Source organism: Camellia sinensis, chromosome 2 (assembly GCF_055761805.1).
Source record: "Camellia sinensis isolate YWXY chromosome 2, ASM5576180v1, whole genome shotgun sequence".
NCBI lineage: Eukaryota > Viridiplantae > Streptophyta > Magnoliopsida > Ericales > Theaceae > Camellia > Camellia sinensis.
In genome coordinates, this window is record NC_138962.1 from 212,422,141 (window position 1) to 212,442,012 (window position 19,872).

The following is a 19,872-nucleotide window of genomic DNA, read 5'->3' on the forward strand; positions in this document are numbered from 1 at the left end:
TTTCTGGTGACCACTGTGTGGGGTGAATCTACTATCTGCAGCAAACAGAATAACCAGGTATGGCATTTCCTTCTTTGCCTACTATGATCTTTTAATTGGGTTCTTGGTGAAAGCTCTTAGGTTTTTTTGGGTGCTTTGTTTGGCAGTATGTATGTTTGTGATTTCCTTTTTCTGTTGCCTTGCCCAGTTCAATTTAATATTTGGCTGAGCCTATGTGCTGTCTTTGTATTGTTGTTCTGCTAGAATTTTATGTTCTGCTCACCATATGTTTGATAATATGCCCAACCCAATAATAACATACTTTCATTGATTGATGATGAAAACCTTGTTTTTTTATTAGTTTGTACTCCCTGCCTGTAATATTTTTTTACCACTCTAATCAACAATATGATTTCATTGGATTTTCCCTTTGGGTTCAAAATTTTAGCTGACTCCTTTAGTCAGAAATTTATATAAAAAGAGTAGTTTGTTCTCCCTGCCTGTAATATTTTTTTTACCACTCTAATCAACAATATGATTTCATTGGATTTTCCCTTTGGGTTCAAAATTTTAGCTGACTCCTTCAGTCAGAAATTTATATAAAAAGAGTAGTTGACTGAAAATAACAACAATAATATATATATATATGTGTGTGTGTGTGAAGTGATCACTGGTCATTGAGTGTGTGAAAGCTTACTAAACATTAATTAACTACATGAATGATGACAAGGTTGACTAGCTTCATATGGAGAGAATTCCCGATTACATATCCTACTGATGAATAAAGTGTGGTACTGTTTGGAAAACAAGGTCAAATTCAAACATGCCTCTCAAACAAATCCGCAACTTTGACAATTGGTCAAGTAGAACCCAAATTTTAATACATAAAGAGGAAAGTTATATCAGCTCCAAAAGTGATCCCAGTTCGTTTGCACTTCCAATCTATTTGATTGTTACAGGGAAAAAGAAATAATGGTTATATATTAATAAATAAATTTTTAAAAAAATGGTTATGGCATTGAAAATTGCAAGTGGAAGTTGCAGTCATTGTGCATTGGTAACTAATTTGGATTCTTTTCAGCGTATAGCAACATTTCTTCAGCACATTCAATTAGACATGACATCAAATATGTGAAAAAAGAGCTTAAATAAATTAACTGTGTTGAGAACATACAGCCTAAAACTTTGTAAAAACCCCAAAATAAAAACAAAAAAACACTCCAAGAGACAATCTCACAAGTAGCATTGAGAAGATATGTTGATTAAGGTGCATGTGTATTGCTTGGTCCGTTTTGGTTTTTTTGTTGGTGAAATTTGTCCTCAGCATAGGAAGATTTTGATGGATTTGGTTGGGAAAATTTTCATTTGAAGTGAGAGTTTTGAATTGGTTTGGAATGTTTGTGGTTTGGATTATTGAATTCAAGATAGTTGGGTAGGGAGGGGCTGGCTTACTGGTTGGCAGGGTTTGGGCTGGGGTGTTATAAATTGGATTCATGATTTTCAATATTTCAGTTTTCAAATAGGAAGTGCATTGCCACTATCATGACTTTTTCTATTTTTAATACACAGTCGCGGAGTCAGGAAACTAAATCAGGAGGGGTACTTATTAATAACAATTTTTTTTTTTTTTTCGTAACCAACAATAAGAAGATAATAATAATTTTTGAATTAATATTAAGTACAAAAATTAAATAAATTGTTATAAAAGTATTTCACATAAAAATTTACAATTAATTTCGAGTAAAATTGAAAAGAAAGTATTGCGTGTAACTAGTATATCATGGACAATGTAAAAAAGTCATATAGTTAAGTCGTAAAATGAATTAATTATATAATGGTAAGATAAATCAATTGTTAACAAAATTTCAGTAAAAATTTCATATAATAGTGATATCACGTCATTATTGACATATGATATTACTAACCAATAGTAAAACAACATATGAAAGGTGAACTACACATGCAAATATAACTAACACTCTAATAATTTTTACTTATACATAGTGAGATTAATTATATTTACATATTAATAATGATGGATATTATCTTTATATTGAGACTTTTTCATAAATTTTTCATACATAAAAATATAATTCGTTGTAGTCACTTCATTTTCAATAAAACAACCACTATTATTTTTATAAATTTAAAAATGTCCTTGACATTTTATTCCAAATATTATTTTTGTTTAAAATTTTATTTACATACATATGTAAAAAAAATAAAAATAAAAATTTGAAGGAACGTTTAATTTTTTTATTTTATTTAAAAAAGAAGGTATAGTTAAATTCTAAAATAGATTTTATTTATTCGCTTCCAACAAACGCTTCCTTACACCATTTTCCAACTACGAGCCTTGGAAGTCTGTGCTAGAGGGAATCATCACCATTGATTTTTGTGGTATGATAGTCATGCTTGCTTCTCTTTACTTGACACATTGCCATTAATTTGGTAGTGGAGCCATTTATTCGCAATATTACTTGAATTAGTATTAGTGTATTAGCGATTATGTTCTCTCAACACTAAGGATGTCATCTCACTTATTTATTATTCAAGTTAGTATTGAAACTTTAGCACCAAACACAATTTATGAAATTATCCTATGAGCAGAGAAATTGATGTTCTTTTTGAAGCATCGAAGAAAAAAGTCGTTGGATCTGGACATGAGGAAAGCTCTGTGTTTGCATGTTGGTCGTTTATTGCAATAGTTACAGTATTCAATTGTATCCTATGTTGAATTAGTATGTGACATAAAACACAATGTTCCTTAGTTGCATGAGACGTATAAACACAATATAATCATTAAATTTAAAGATATGGACATTGCTTCTCTTTGTTTTCTGATAATAGTTGGCTTCCTTGAGGTAGAGTTTGTTTTGTAATTAGTGGTGGTGGTACAAAACTAGAACAAATAAAAGTAAACCTTGCAGCAATTTTGTGTTGCCATTAGTATGACATTGTATTTTTTCCAAATGTAACATGACCCCCACGCGCGTAGCACGTGGGGGTCCAACTAGTAGAAAGAAAATGATGATTGGAAGTGAAAATGATAGAAATTTAAGTGAAAGAAAAAGAAAAAGAAATGAATCATTTTCTTGCATGCATTTGATTAGAATGAAAATTTTGCAAGAAACTGATTGCAAAATTTTAGTTTCTTAATTTGAAAAGCATGAAAGTTGCTGAAAATTCTTATATTTTAGTTGATTCAAAAAAAAAAAGAAAAAAAAGAAGAAGAATTTCCCTGCATATTTTGGGGGAAACCAAATATAAGTTTAAAAGCTTAAGAGGTTTGTACAGGCAATTTCACTCTCCAACACTTTCTAGGATTCTATTTCTAAACAAACGACAAAAAGATTAAGTATTTCTAAACAGGCAATTTCACTCTCCAACACTTTCTCTTGCTTGCATTGAAAACTCTCTATGTTTGTTTGTTTGCATCCCCATGTGCAAGAAAGATGAGGTCGCATGTGAGGAAGGCTGTTGAATAGCTTGATATACATTGTTAGATCCATTTCCTAATAGTTTTAAGTTTTGGGGACAATTGGTAACCTAGCACTTCCAATACAAGAGTGGCCTTCAAGGTAGAATCGGAGACGCAGCAAGTTCCATGTAGTCCACTACTGGACTTGCCATTTTATGTTGTGTGTGTGTCAGCATGTAAATCGAAGACGACAAACCTGGCCAGTGGAATGGTGAAGGCCAGGAGGAGGACGCATGTAAACCTCCTCAGTGAGATGGCCATTAAGAAAAGAATTCTTAACATTCATCTGATAAAGAGGCCAAGAACGAATAGCAGCAACAAAGATCAAAGTACAAACAGTAGTCATCTTGGCAACAGGAGCAAATGTCTCCTTATAATCAATACCATACTCTTGAGAGAAACCTTTGGTAACCAGACGAGCTTTGTAGTGCTCAAGAGACCCATCAGAATGAGTCTTGACTTTGTAGACTCATTTGCAACTAACCAAGTTCTTACCATCAGGCAAAGGAACCTGTTAAACAGGAAAGCAACCCAAGAGGGGGGGGGGGAGGGGTGAATTGGGTTATTAAAAAATTTGGTCCCAAAATAAGGTTCAAAGGATCTTATGTAATTAAATGCAGCAGATAATTAATAGATTAACAGAAAATAAAAAGAATAGGAAAGAAGAACTTAACACAGAGATTTATAGTGGTTCGGCTTACCGGCGTACGTCCACTCCTCAAGAATCCTCCTTGAGAATTTCTTCACTATGAATCGATGCACCACCAAGTTCTTCCAACTTGAGGTTTTTTTACAAAAGGACTTACTTCAATCTGTTGAGGAACTCACCCAACAAAATGCCTCACTTTATAGATGTTTCACTCAGAAACTAAGAAACTAGAAGAAGAGGTTCAACTGTCCTCTTTGACTATTACAATCTCTTAAAAGATGGATTATGAAAGTGTAAGCTCACAAGTTTGTTTTCGAACTAACTTAAATCTAAAAATGGGAGAGCACAAGTGAAATCTCAGAGATTGAAAAAGATGCTCGGTATACTTAGGGTAGTTGCAGTCGTATCTCTCTTGTTTTTTCGAATCTGGAAAAGATCCAGATTTATAGCTTCCATCCGACTCTTCTCTTGAAGTAAAAACACACCCATGTAGGTATACTATCCGTTGGAGATGGGCAAGGAAAAAGTTTCCAGCTGTTGTGAGTGGAGAATGTTTGGTACAGGCTGTTTTCTGACCATTGGAGATGGAGCTTCCTCAAAGGAAGTGATGCCCATGCTTGGAATACAAAACTATGGTGGATGGATATGATGTTGTCTCCATGCTTTTTCTTTTTCAGACTTTGGGAGTGGTGTGAGTGGAGAATGTTTCCTCCATTAAGTCAGAGATTATTGTCCCAAAGTTCCTTTTGATTAGAATAACATTTGTCTAATGATGATGTCACAGAGACCCTTTTTGAGTTGGAAGATGGAAGCTAGGTTTAGTTCAACCCATACATAAAGGTGTCGACCCCTGCAAATTGGGTGTCGACCCTTTGTTCTGATTTTTCTTTCCAGAGTTGATTTACATGTGTTCCTGGTGTCGACCCTTATTATCTAATTTGGTGTCGACCCTTGCGGCTAAAGTGTATACTGCTGTTTGGTGTCGACCCTTACAGCTGGAGTGTATACTGCTTTTTGGTGTCGACCCTTGCTGCTGTTGGTGTCGACCCTTGCATCTGGAACACTTTAGTTATTTTTCCAGCTTTTCCCTGGTGTCGACCCCGGCTTTTCTGGTGTTGACCCTTTGTTTTGGAACACTTAATACTCTTCAGGATTATTCTAGTGGTGACCCTTGGACTTGTATTAGACAAAGATAGATTTTTGCAACCAAGAGCTAATGCTTATTTTTTGATATCCCAAAAAGTTATTGAAACATAATATTCTAGAGTCTCAAAACAATTAGAATCATGAAGCACAAATATTAATTTGAAAACTTCAAATAATCAGAAGAATAAAATATTCGTCATTAATCAAAATCAATAGAAATTCAAGTTTGAGTAACCTTGGGGCTAACAATCTCCCCTTTTTTTATGATGACAAATATTTAAAGTTTTCAAACTATATGTTTCAAAGGCGTTTTTGAGAAAGAAGGTTTTGAAAAGAATCGAAAACTCCCCCCATCAATAGGGCTTCATGACCGAAGCAAAGTGAGTGAGACATGTATATATATAGATAATAAGATAACTTGTATAGAGTAAGCTCCCCTTGTCAGTGTGTTTGTTTGTATTTAATGAAATCACAAGCATTGAATGAAATCACAAGCTCTTCATAAGTTCCCACGAGCGTGTGTATGAAAGACATAATAAATTATTACTTCCTTATCGACATGTTTCATGTTAACAAGATTCATATAGCTTTGTAGAATAACCAAAACAACACCAAACATAATCTTTCCAACTGGTGTTACCAAAAGAGGTTTGTAATCAAGACATGTACAACCATCTATTTCATCTAGTTGCTACCCTGGGAGAAATACAAACTGTGCAACATATATATATAGCCATCCAACAACAAAAAAGATGAAGTAATAATCTGAATGACACCAAAAATATTGACAAAAAGTTTTAACCATTTGAGATATTCTTCTCCCCTTTTGTCATCAACAAAAAGAGGCGCAGCTTCAGCGAAAGGGAGGAGGAGGGCAAGGCCAATGTGGGGCAGCTTCGTGCCAACCTTGGGCAAACCACAGCATGAATTTGCGGATTTGCTCACCCAAATCGGCGTCCCAGCGTTGCTGAAAAATTTGCCGAAATTCTTCGTTGGAGGCTTTGATCCCGTAGACAGCTATTACCATACTCTCAACACTTTCTTTAGAAGCGGCAATGACTTGTTCTTGCTGTAGCTTCATGCGATCAATGTCTTTTTGCATGGCAGTCTGTTGAGTGACAAGTTGTAGAACCAAGGCGCTCAATTCATCAATCTTTTCTTCCATGGCGAAGGATGAAGAGGCAGGGACAGTGTGAGAAGAGGAGGGGATGTTAGAGGCAGGGAGTGAGGTGGACCCTAGGTTTAGATTATTGAGCCTAGAGTTGATTGAAGCAATCCCATCAAAGAGGGGACCCTGAACCAAGGAATCAAGATGGTCGATTTTAAGAGATAGAGAGGAGAGATCAAAAGAAGATGATGGAGAAGAGAGATTAGGAGAGGAGAAGTGACAAGTGGAGGAACTGGGAAGGGAGGAACCAGGGGTAGAGAAACCAGGGGAAGAGAGACTAGGTTTCTTGGTTTTGGTCCAGATTCGGTTGATCAGAGAGTATCCCATATTACGCAGAGTTTCAGCCCCATATCGAGAAGGATCTCGAGGGATTTTTTCTTCCCCCTTGAGGTCAATGTTGAAATGCTTGAAGAGTTTTGTGAAAATCATTCCAAAGGGAAGGGCCTGATTATTTTGTTTGTGAGCCTGAATAATACAGTGAGTTTCCAAAAAACCAAAATCAATGAGGTAACCAGTGGCTAGGGCCCGAATGAGAAATGTATGTCTGTAAGTGATGGCATCGAAACGGCCAGAACGGGGAATGATGTTGTGTGTGATAATGTGATGGAGTAGTCTCAGTTCGAGGGAAAGGTCTTTCCCAGAGACGGTGACTTGATCATGTAACTCGAGGTTATTTGTGAGGAACTGAAGACCGATAAGATGAGAGTAATTAGGCAAGTGAAGAGTAGCAACAGTTGGTGTGACCCTTTCTCCGTCATTGGAAGTTTTTAAAATGGAATTTATGATAGTGGGATCTAAAGTAAAGGACACACCCTTGACAAAACAATCGAGGGTATGAGGAGCAAATTAGGTATCATAAGAGAGGTTAGCAAAAAATTCCTTGATCAGTGTGGGGTAAATGACACAGTCAAGTTTTAACAAGGAGGACCATTTTTGGTTGTCAAACCAAGTTTTTATAGGGATGGAATGTTTCTCAAAGAATGCAAGATCAATGGTTCTGCCAAAAATTACCTTTCGTCGATTGAAGTCCTTGTTGAAGGAGGATCGAGCTTCATTGTTCTTAAAGCGTTGGACAGAGGAAGAGGTAGCAGCAGTGGCTGAGGAGGTGGAGGAACGAGGACGCTTTCTGGTTTGAATTGGAAGAGGATCTTGAGATTCCATGATGAGAAGAAGGGAGGCGGTCGCTAGAAGGAGGGAAGAGGATTGAAATGTGGATTGCCAGAATAGGAAAAGGGGGTTAGGGCTAGGGATTTAATGGTGTCGTAAGAGAGGTAGGAAAGGTCGAGGAGTATTTAAATATATTTAAGCGGGTGTCGACCCTCGTAAAGAGAGGTGTCGACCCTTCGAACGGGGGGTTGACACTAAAAAGCAGTGTCCTCAAAACCATTAGGTGTCAACACCTTAGAAGAGAGGTGTTGACCCTAAAAAGGTAGTGAACCAAAAACCGAGTGGTGTCGACACCAGAGAAGACGGGTGTCGACCCTTGGTAATGAAAAATGCAAGGCTGATTCACAGGGTGTCGACCTATAGAGTAGGGGGTCAACCCTTAGGGGTCCCGACGAGCAAAAAACCAGTGCAAATCACAACAAATTTTACAAAGAAGTATAATAATACATAGAAACCATCATATAGGAATATTTAACATGCCAAGCTCAATTCGTATAAGGTAAAATTGTTCCTCATTGAGAGGCTTGGTAAAGATATCGGCTAGTTGTTGGCTTATAGGCACAAATTCGAGTTCAATGTCACCTTTAAGTACATGATCTCGTAGAAAGTGGTGCCTTATTTCAATGTGTTTAGTGGGTGAATGCTATATGGGATTTTTTGAAAGATTAATGGCACTAGTGTTATCACATTTAATGGGAATGTGATCAAAGTGAAATCCAAAATCAAGAAGTTGTTGTTTCATCCAAAGTATTTGAGCACAACAACTAGCAGCGGCAATATATTCTGCTTTAGCTGTAGATAAAGCCACAGAATTTTGTTTCTTACAAAACCATGAAGTGAGTGAATTTCCAAGAAATTGACAAGTACCACTAGTGCTTTTCGGTCAAGTCTACATCCCGCAAAATCAGCATCTGAGTAACCATAAAGATCAAAAACATTTGTTTTAGGGTACCAAAGACCCAAAAGTGGAGTGCCAACGAGATATCTAAAAATGCGTTTTACTGCGGTGATGTGTGATTCTGTTGGAGCTGATTGAAAACGAGCACACATACACTAAACAAGATATCAGGTGTACTAGCTGTTAGATAGAGTAAAGAACCAATCATACCTCGATATTTCTTTTCGTCTACTGGTTTACCTTGCTCATCTTTGTCGATTTTAATTGATGGAGTTGCTGTGGGTTTGGACAAATCCATTTCAAATCTTTTGAGAAGATCTTTGATATATTTTGCTTGAGATAGATGAATACCATCTTGGGTTTGTTTTATTTGTAATCCGAGAAAGTAAGTCAACTCTCCCATCATACTCATTTCAAATTCCCCCTGCATATCCTTAGCAAATTCCTTGCACAAAAATTCATTAATAGCTCCGAATATGATATCATCGACATAAATTTGAACAATGAGCATATCATCATTTTTTATTTTTATGAAAAGAGTGGTATCAATTTTTCCACGAAAAAAACCTTTTTCAATAAGAAAATTGCTCAAGCGTTCATACCAGGCTCTAGGAGCTTGTTTTAAACCACACAAGGCTTTTGAAAGTTTATACATGTAGTCTGGATGTTTGTGGTTTTCAAAACCAGGAGGTTGTTCAACATACACGTCCTCTGAAATATAACCATTTACAAAGGCACTTTTCACATCTATTTGGTAAAGTTTAAAATTTCTAAAACAAGCAAATGCAAGCAACATACGTATAGCTTCAAGGCGTGCAATAGGTGCAAATGTTTCGTCAAAATCAATACCATCTTCTTGGTTATAACCTTGGGCTACAAGTCTATCTTTGTTTCAAATAACAACACCGGATTCATCCATTTTGTTTCGAAAGATCCATTTAGTTCCAATAACAGAATATTCTTTAGGGCGAGGAGACAAATTCCAAACTTCATTTCTTTCAAACTGATATAACTCTTCTTGCATAGCAAAAATCCAGTTTTCATCAAGTTCAGCCTCAGGAAAAGTTTTTGGTTCAATTTGAGAAACAAAAGCTAAATTACCACAGATATTATTAATAGAAGAACAAGTTCTTACTCTTTGTGTGACGTCTCCTATAATGAGATCTTTGGAATGTTCATGAGCATACTTCCATTCTTTATGTAGATCATGTTCCTTTATGGGATGGGCATATTCTTTTTGAAGATCTTCCATAGAGATTTCAACATTGGGTTTCCAGGAATGAAGTTCATCATTTTCTGATAAATAAATGCCTTCAATTCTTGGATTAGAATCTGCAGTATCATCAACAACAATATTCTTGAAAGCAAATGAGTTAGATTTATCAAAAGCAACATGTATGGATTCTTCAACGAGTAAGGTTCTTTTATTAAAAACGCGATATGCTTTACTAGAATTTGCACAGCCAAGAAATACAGCTTCATCAGATTTTGCGTCAAATTTCCCAAGATTCTCTTTATTGTTATTGAGTACGAAGCATTTACAACCAAATGTATGAAAGTGGCCAATGTTGGGTTTTCTACCATTCCATAGTTCATATGGTGCTTTCTTCAAGATGGGTCTAATCATGGCACGATTAATAACATAGCTAGCAGTATTGACGGCTTCCGCACAAAAATATCTTTGCAGATTATTTTCACAAAGCATAGTACGAGCCATTTCCTCAAGAACTCTATTTTTTCTTTTTACCACACCATTTTGTTGAGGAGTTCGAGGAGCAGAAAAATTATGATCAATGCCATGCTCATTACAAAATAGAATAAACTCATCATTATCAAATTCTTTACCATGATCACTTCTAATGGTACAAATAGTAAGACTTAACCATATTTTGAATACGTTTACAAAGAGCTGAAAAAGCAGAGTAAGTATCACTTTTGTGTGTCAAGAAAATCACCTAAGTAAATCTAGTATAATCATCCACACAAACAAGACAATAAGATTTTCCTCCAAGACTTAAGGTTCTAGATGGTCCAAATAAGTCAATATGCAATATTTGAAGTGGTCTAGATGTGGAAATGATGTTTTTGGATTTGAAAGAGACTCGTGTTTGTTTTCTTTGTTGACAAGCATCACTAAGTCTATCATTTTCAAAAACAATTTTTGGCAAGCCAACGACCAAGTCCAGTTTTGAAAGTTTTGAAAGCAAATCCATATGAGCATGTCCTAATCTCCTGTGCCATAACCATCCAGATTCATTTAAAGCATATAAACACTTAACATTATGATTTGGAGATAAGCTATGCAAATCAAATGTATACACGTTCTCATCCCTATGTCTAACAAAAAGCACTAAGTTATCAGTAGAATTTTTAATAGTGCAGTAGGACTTATCAAAAGAAACATGATTGCCTTTATCACACATTTGACTAATACTAAGCAAGTTATGCTTCAATCCTTCAACAAGCAATACGTTCTCAATAATGGGTGAGGAAGTTTTACAGATACTGCCTTCACCTATGATCTTTCCCTTACTATTGTCTCCAAAGGTTACATGACCTCCTTCTTTGGATTTAAGAGTTGAGAACATTGCTCTTGTTAGACTTTTTTATTTTGATGATTTATTTAATTATGTTTAAATTTATTTGGAAAAGAAAAATATAATAAAAAATTTTGATTATATTTTTCTCTTTCAAATAAATCATCAAAATAAATTTTGATTCTATTTTTGTCTTCCAAATAAATTAAAACATAATTAAATAAATCATCAAAATAAATAAGTCTTAACAATCTCCCCATTTTTTATGATGACACACAATAATGATTTGATTTGATTTGAGAGTAAGAAAGGCTCCCCCTCAAGTCATACTCCCTGAATTCATTTCTAAATACATAGGTTAGTACATGTGTAATAAATAAGCTTTAATCAACAACATGGTATAAGACTAAGATATCAAACGATAAATACATAATCATCAGATTAGTTCTCAAATAATACCATAATACATAATATCATATAATTTCTCCCCCTGTGACATTATCAAAAGGAAATCATGGGTCAGAATCTGGAGGAGGAGGAGGAGGAAAATGATAGTGATAAATGGCATCAAAAATATATATATATATATATCAATCAATGGTCAATCAACAAATATATATATATATATATATATATATATATATATATATATATATATTACATATACAACTTTCCCGCGTCACTCTTGTTTTTCGCAAAACGTTGTTGCCACGCGGCCTGGCTTTTGCTTCATTGGTCGACAAAAGCAGCTCTCCTCGATTGCCGCTCACCTCGGCTATCTCGCCCACCTTGTCTTCTTCTCTTCAGCCGCCTTCTAAATCACACACTCTTCCATTTTCTTTTGCACCAGTCTCTTCTATCTCTTCTTCACCACTCTCGTCTGTTTCGTCTTCCTTATCGAGAGACAAAAAAACTGAACGGAGGAGGCCAAACCTCAGTCTGTTCTCTTCTATTTCTCTGCAACTCATTTCGTTTACAGCTCTCATCTCTAAACCATGGCTTCCTCATCTCGTCCCCTCACTCTATTTCCGGACCTGAACGATCCCATAAGCTCTGCTGGACTGAGTGCCCCTACTCCTACTCTTCCTGTCATTCCTCTTCCTAACCTTCCTATGATGTCGATTGAGCAAATCATGGCAACTCAATCTGACATAGAAGCCAATCATTTCACGCTGACGTCCTGTATGGAAATGGTGACGGCAGTCACAAAATTGGTTCACCGATTACAGAACAGGACGAGTGAGCTCCATCAGGTCAACGCCCAACTCTCTCTGCTCTAGCGCATGTACAAGGATGCGCGAGTAGAAATAGACGCACTGAAGGCCGAAAATAAAGAGCTCAAATGGAAGACCACTTCCATGGCCCGATTTGGAGCAACGTTCTTGGCCTTTGATAGTCAGCGGGGAGTCGTCGCTCTCGACAAAAGCACGGGGGTAGGGGTGTCAAGGGTCGCCCAAAGTGATAAAAAGAAGAAGAAAACGATGGAAGAGGCGAGTAAGTGAGGTCGGCGTATGGCCGGAAAAAAAAATGAAGGGTAGTTTTGTTATTTTGTTTTTTTTTTGAAATATGTTTAGTTTGATCGGCGTATGGCCGTAAGAAAAATGGAGGGTGTTTTTTTTTTTAATGTAAATATTTGTATGTTGATTTGTTTTTGTTTTTATGTTTAAGTACTGAAAAATGAAATTAAAAAGTAGAAAAAAAATAAGAAAATTAAGTCCAAACAAAAAATAATAAGGAGAAAAAAAATAAAAATAAAAGAAATTAAGCCTAATAGCAAAATAAAAAATAAAATAAATTAACATAAAATAAAATAATACCAGCAGAAATTAAACTTAAAGTATATGTGAAGCAGTTAAGCATGATCTAACAATCGATTTGAGCATGATCTAACAATCAATTTCTGGCAAGAGCATACAGATTTTATACAAGATAATTAAAAAAAAAGAATATGTGAGGTGCAAACTCATTAATGTGATATCAAAAATAGAATAGAATCTGAGGGGATTTTTATTTATTTATTTATTTTTTAAACTAATCAAGTTTAAATTCTTTCCTTTGTTTCATTTGGCAAAATCAATAGGAGATATGAACAATGAAAGCTCATAACTGAAATGTTCTCCTCAATAATATCAAATAGGATGCCAAATGTTACCAATAAGGATGCCAAAATGATACCAACATACAATCTATCAAGGATACCAATATGCAATCTAGAAGATTTAACAATCATAGCTTAAGTATTATGTAAAATACCAAATATTGCTCATAATAGGTTAAACTCAATATAATCTCATGGAGCTAATGTAAATCTAAAAAATGAAGCATGTTCAAGGTATAGCAATCCATATGCCAAGAAAAAATCATGAATTTCAATATATAACACACATTTTAAGCATAGGTATGATTTTTAGGCAAGAGCATCATCAAATTGTACACATTGCAAATCATATGAAGCATAATCAATCTTTTTCATATCAAAGTAATAACAGTATTAGCTCAAAGGATATAAGATAGAATTTTTATCTCAAAAGCTTAAGAGAGTGAGGAGGCATACCTTTGATTCAAGAGTTGGAAGGTTTTCAATCTTCAATTTTCTTTCATGAAGAGTTTATCTCAAAGAGGTTTAACAAGTATGTTAGCAAATATGATTTCTCCCCCCTAAATTGGTGCTTCCGTTTTCTATTGTGATATTGTAGAGATATGGCAATTGTATAGCACAATCACATTTAAACTCATGAAGCAAGCATAGTAAGCAAACTCAAAAGATAGGAAATATTTCAGTATGAACCATGATCAATCAAGAGCTTGAGATGCTATTCTTCAAATTTTTTAAATTGTAGCACATAGCATAATATGCATGAGAAAATATTGTTTTATGCTCTTTGTTCTATCAAGAATTGATGCGACATATAAAATCATCAAGAGACATTTTCATCAATTCAATCCACATGCTCAAGTGTGATAAAACATTTTACTCAATGTGGAACACAACATGAATGCTATAAACAATTAATTCAACAATTTATCACTCAAAAACATTTCATGAGATATATGTCAATATAATCCATATTCAAAACATATTCAATAGGATAGATGCAATGTCTCTACAAACGTATAATACTTTTCATTTAGATATTGTTGATGGATCATAATCAATGAATTTCATAACTCATTCAAATATTCCAATGTAAAGCATATAAGTATGAAATTTTCATATTGAGCATATTCTTGAGATCATAAATGTATAATTCAAAATATAGATAGTATACATCTCAAAAACATGCTATGACATCAAAATTGATTCTACAAAGATATGACTAAAAAAGGAATTAATATATTAGTATGAAGTCATATATAAGATGTGAAAAGTATGCTCACAAAAAAATTTATCACTTCTTATCTCTTTTTCATAGCAACGGATGACATGATATAAAATGTTAATGAAAACATGAATCATTCATATTCTAATAGGCATTCATCAAAATAATATAATTCTCATTTTTGAGTTCAATGAATGTTTGAAAGAAACTAGCAGAACATGACTTAGCAAATATAGTACAATTAGGTTATATGGAAGCAATGACTGGACACAACCTATTATACACAAATCACACCTTAAAGAATATAGAACTTTAAGCTTAAAGGTGTGTTAGGAGTTATACCTTCATTTACCTCTTTGGAATCTTCACCTATACATTACCTCTATTGTTCATCTTGGTGATTTTCATTTCATCATTCTTCTTCTTGTAGGAGCTGATTTTGCTCTTTAGATTGAACACTCTTGTTGTGCATTTCCTCTTGAAGTCCTTGGTGTTCTTTGAGATTCCACCTATAAAATATCTTGATTTCTTTCTTGGTACCCATACTTTCTTGGGTCCATGGGGATTAGTCTCAAGAACATTTAATCTCATAAAAAGTTTAGGAAGGTCAAAACCAATGCCTACTTTGTCAAAAACACATCTTTTATTTACAAGAAGCTTGTTGAGGTTTTCTTTTCCTTTTTATTTTCAAGAGTTTTGTTTAAATCCTCAACATTATTTTTCAAAATGTTTTTCTCATTGGCAATAGACGTAAAGTCATTTTTCAAAGTAGCATTTTCCATTTTTAAAACATCCACATCATTTGAAAGAGAAGTAATTAATTTCTTTAATTTAGATTTCTTAATACAAACGTTTCTAAATATGGCATGTAATTCATTGAAAGCACTTTCAAGTTCTACATAATTAGAAATTACCTCATCTTGACTGGATTCTTCTTCTCTAAGAGCCATGAGGCATAGGTTGGCTACTTTATCATTTTCTTTCCAAATGGCTTCTTTTTTGCTGCCATCCATCATTGAAAGTTCATGAGCCATGAGTGAGCTTAGGAGTTCTTCAATGTCTAATTTTGTCAGGTCTTTTGCTTCTTGGATAACTGTAACCTTAGCTTCCCATTCATTTGGCAAAGACCTAAGTATTTTTCTTACAAAATCATCATTAGTATAAGATTTACCAAGAGATTTTAGAGCATTAATAATATTGGTAAATTTATAAAATATCTTAGAAATAGATTCAAATGATTCCATAATAAAGAGTTCATAATCATGAATAAGCATATCAATCCCAGACTCTTTTATTTGGCTAGTTCCTTCATAGGTGATTTCAAGTTTATCCCAAATCACTTTAGCAATAATACACCCAGAAATTCTATTGTACTCATTTGCATCTAGTCCACAAACAAGAATAAGCTTGGCTTTAGCATTAGCTTGAAGGAGTTTATAATCACACTCATCAAATTCATTCTCAAGTTTAGGCACACTGATATGGTCTACTACCTTGGTAGGGATTTTAAGACCTTTAGTGATAATGAGCCACAAAGCATAATTGGTAGCTTGTCCTACAGCAGAGTAAGTAGAATACATGGTTGCTATGGATCAAAAACTCAAGATTGTTAAATCTAAACAAGAGTCTCAGGCTCTGATACCAACTGTTACCCAAAAAGTAACCTAAGGGGGGGGAGTGAATTAGGTTTCTACAAATTAAATTAATAATACCCCAATAAAATTAACTACTAGTACAAGAAATTATTAACAAGCACAATGATGAACTTAGCAGTAAATGATCAAGCAAAATAATAATGAAGTATAACTAACATACAGGGTAAATCGAATGATTAACACATGAATATTAGATATCTATAGCAGTAGTAGGAAAGTAAAGAGATTAGGGAAGAGGAGACAAACAGATTTATAGCGGTTCGGCTTCAACCAAGTCTATATCCATTCCTCAAGCTTCGCTTGAGATTTTTCACTATCTTCTAGCTTCACAGGGGTGCTAGCAATCTCTTTACAAATGGAGCAATCCTCCACGAATTTTACATAGACTTCACAAGCCCAAACCCTTGCAAATCTTAAGTGATTCACAATTACTCTCAAGATTTCAATAACACAGTGTTTGCAACACTTTTACAAGATGAAATGGTATTTTTGCTTTCAAAGAAAGCTTACAATAAATATCTCTCAAATATAGATATATAAAATGAAGCTTTGATTTTTCTGTAAATCTCACACAAGAAAGATGGGCTTAAAACTATAAGGTTCAGTGTATAATTTTTTAGAATAGATGTGAGTGATTATAAATCAAAGAATATTTTCAGGTTTTTTGTCACTTGTTTACCTTAGAAGCTTTAGTATATATAATGAAAATTATAGCCGTTTATAGCCGTTGTATTCATTTGAATTTATAGTCGTTTATAGCCGTTTATAGTCGTTGTAGTTATTTGAATTTATAGCCGTTGTACTTCCATCATTACCAATTTGAATATCTTCCACTCCATCATTACAAATTTGAATATCTTCCACTTGAACCTTTTGGCCTTTTGAACCTTTATAGCCGTTTACAGTCGTTGTACTTCTATCATTACTAATTGGAATATCTTCCACTTGAACCTTTTGAACCTTTTGGCCTGCTGCTGTGTTAGGCTGTTTGAACCTTTGTTTTGGGCTGTTTGAACTCCTGATTTAATCAAATATTAAATACATTCTAACAACATTTAGGATAAAGGTTTAGGTGAGAAATAATGGGACAAAATAAAATTTGATTTTATTAAAACATAAAATCATCAAAATAAATGTTGATTCTATTTTTCTCTTTCAAATAAATCATCAAAATAAATTTTGATTCTATTATCGCAGGTCATGTGCCTTGAGCAAGCACTGTCGAGGTACCACCGGTTGTTGCTGAAATTTGACCTAAAGCACACCTGCAAGAATCAGATTTTTGTTGGCTTTTTGGTACCCATCTTTTCTTGGGTCCATGAGAGTTAGAAGTTGAAGTGTTTTTGGGAACCCACTTCTTTTTCATTCTATTGAATGAGTTTCTCTTAGCAGGACATAAAGGAGAGATGTGGCCTTTTCTTCCACAGTAATGACATGTAAGATGAGAATGGTTAGATGATACAAAGGATTTTTGGGAAGTTGTTGCTTTCGAAAAAGGTTTATAGCCAATCCCCATTCTTCCAAAGGTTTGAGTTTGACTTTTGAGAATTTTGTCTAAGGTATTTCTCCCTTGAGTAAATTTTGAAAGGACATTTTTTAAATCTTCTATGTTTTCATTGAAGACAACTTTGTCATTTTTCAAAATTTCATTTTCCTTTTGTAAAAACTCTTTTTCCTTTGAGAATTCTTTCTTCTTTTCATTGTCAAGACTTCATTTTCTAAAGTATTGATTTGAGAAGTTAAGAATTCCTTTTCTTGAGAGAAACTAGAAATCAATTTCTTTTGACAGCTACTTTTCAAACTTAATTTTTTAAATTCATCATGCAATTCATCAAAAGCAGTTTGTAATTCATCGAAGGTAAAGGCGTCATCATTTACCTCATCTTCCATTGCTATTAAGTATAGATTTGCGACTTCATTTTTGCAAATATCAGTCTCTGAGTCGCTGTCATCACTGTCTTCTCCCCATGCTGCAATCTGGCTTTCTTCTTATCCTTCTTGAATTGTTTTTTGTGCTCTGGACATTCTAATTTGTAATGACCCGGCTTGTTACATTCATAGCAGATCACTTCGGATTTTTTATGACTTTCTCCTTTTTGAAGATCTTTGTTGAAGTCTTTTCTGAAAAACTTCCTTACACCTTGCTTCTTCTTTATAAATCTTTTGAATCTTTTGGTAATGAAAGCCATCTCTTCATCTTCTTCTAAAACATCTTCTTCTTCCCCTTGAGATTTTGTGGTAGACTTGAAAGCTATCCCTTTCTTCTTATTCTTGTCTTCTTCTTCTTTTCCTTCTTGCATAATGATCTCATGGGTTAGGAAAGATTCCATTAGCTCATTAAGACTTAATGTTAATAAGTCTCTTGCTTCTATCACTGCAATAACTTTGTTCTCCCAACTTTTTGGCAATGATCGGAGCACTTTTCTGACAATTTCTGCATTCGTGTAAGTATTTCCAAGAGATTTGAGATTGTTTATAATATCTGTAAAACGAGTGAACATTTGGGATATGTTTTCATCTGGTTTTATCTTGAAGAGCTCATAGTTATGAACAAGTAAGCTCACTCTAGGTTCTTTAACTTGAGTGGTTCCCTCACTAGTTACAACAAGTTTATCCCAAATTTCTTTAGCAGTGGTACAAGTGTATATTCTGTTAAACTCGGTAGCATCAAGTGCATAATACAACATATTAACAGCTTTGGCATTTAATAGAATATCTTTATAGTCAGCACTAGTCCACTCACTCTCAAGTTTAGGTACTAGCAGACCATCTACGGTTTTTGTGGGTACCTTAAGACCCTCACATATGATTTTCTAAACTTCATAGTCAGTAGATTGAATGTACATAATCATGCAGGTTTTCTAATAGTTAAAATTTGTTCCATTGAAAAAGGGTGGTCTGTTTGAGGCTTGACCTTTAAGGAGAGAAGAACTAGGGTTTGCCATAGATCACTCTAAGATGGTTAAGTCACACTACTAGAGACGTGGCTCTGACACCAATTGTTAAACAGGAAAGCAACCCAAGAGGGCGGGGGGTGAATTGGGTTATTAAAAAATTTGGTCAAAAAATAAGGTTCAAAAGATCTTATGTAATTAAATGCAGCAGATAATCAATAGATTAACAGAAAGTAAAAAGAATAGGAAAGAAGAACTTAACACAGAGATTTATAGTGGTTCGGCTCACTGGCCTACGTCCACTCCTCAAGAATCCTCCTTGAGAATTTCTTCACTATGAATCGATGCACCACCAAGTTCTTCCAACTTGAGGTTTTTTTTACCAAAGGCCTTACTTCAATCTGTTGAGGAACTCACTCAACAAAATGCCTCACTTTACAGATGTTTCACTCAGAAACTAAGAAACTAGAATAAGAGGTTCAACTGTCCTCTTTGACTATTACCATCTCTCAAAAGATGGATTATGAAAGTGTAAGCTCACAAGTAAGTTTTCGGACTAGCTTAAATCTGAAAATAGGAGAACACAAGTGAAATCTCGGAGATTGAAAAAGATGCTCGGTATACTTAGTGTAGTTGCAGTCGTATCTCTCTTGTTTTTTCGGATTTGGAAAAGATCCAAATTTATAGCTTCCATCCGACTCATCTCTTGAAGTAAAAACACACCCATGTGGGTATACTATCCGTTGGAGCTGGGCAAGGAAAAAGTTTCCAGCTGTTGTGAGTGGAGAATGTCTGGTACAGGCTGTTTTCTGACCATTGGAGATGGAGCTTCCTCAAAGGAAGTGATGCCCATGCTTGGAATACAAAACTATGGTGGATGGATATGATGTTGTCTCCATGCTTTTTCTTTTTCAGACTTTGGGAGTGGTGTGAGTGGAGAATGTTTCCTCCATTAAGTCAGAGATTGTTGTCCCAAAG

At 34.6% G+C, this 19,872-nt stretch overlaps 1 protein-coding gene across 5 annotated transcripts in view; it reads left to right on the top strand.

Annotated features, from left to right (window-relative positions):
* Positions 1-19,872, top strand: part of LOC114257538 (uncharacterized) — a 76,686-nt gene continuing 56,814 nt past the window's right edge. For 2 of the 5 annotated variants that reach the window (XM_082916862.1, XM_082916858.1), the window contains exon 1: positions 1-57. Coding sequence is in view for 1 of the 5 variants with exons in the window: in XM_082916864.1 (XP_082772990.1) it covers positions 17,456-17,497 (42 nt within the window). In the remaining 4 variants the exon portion in view is untranslated. Of the gene's footprint in view, positions 58-17,189; positions 17,498-19,872 lie in introns of those variants that run through there. The other 3 variants (XR_014362496.1, XM_082916864.1, XM_082916860.1) reach the window with 3 other exon arrangements.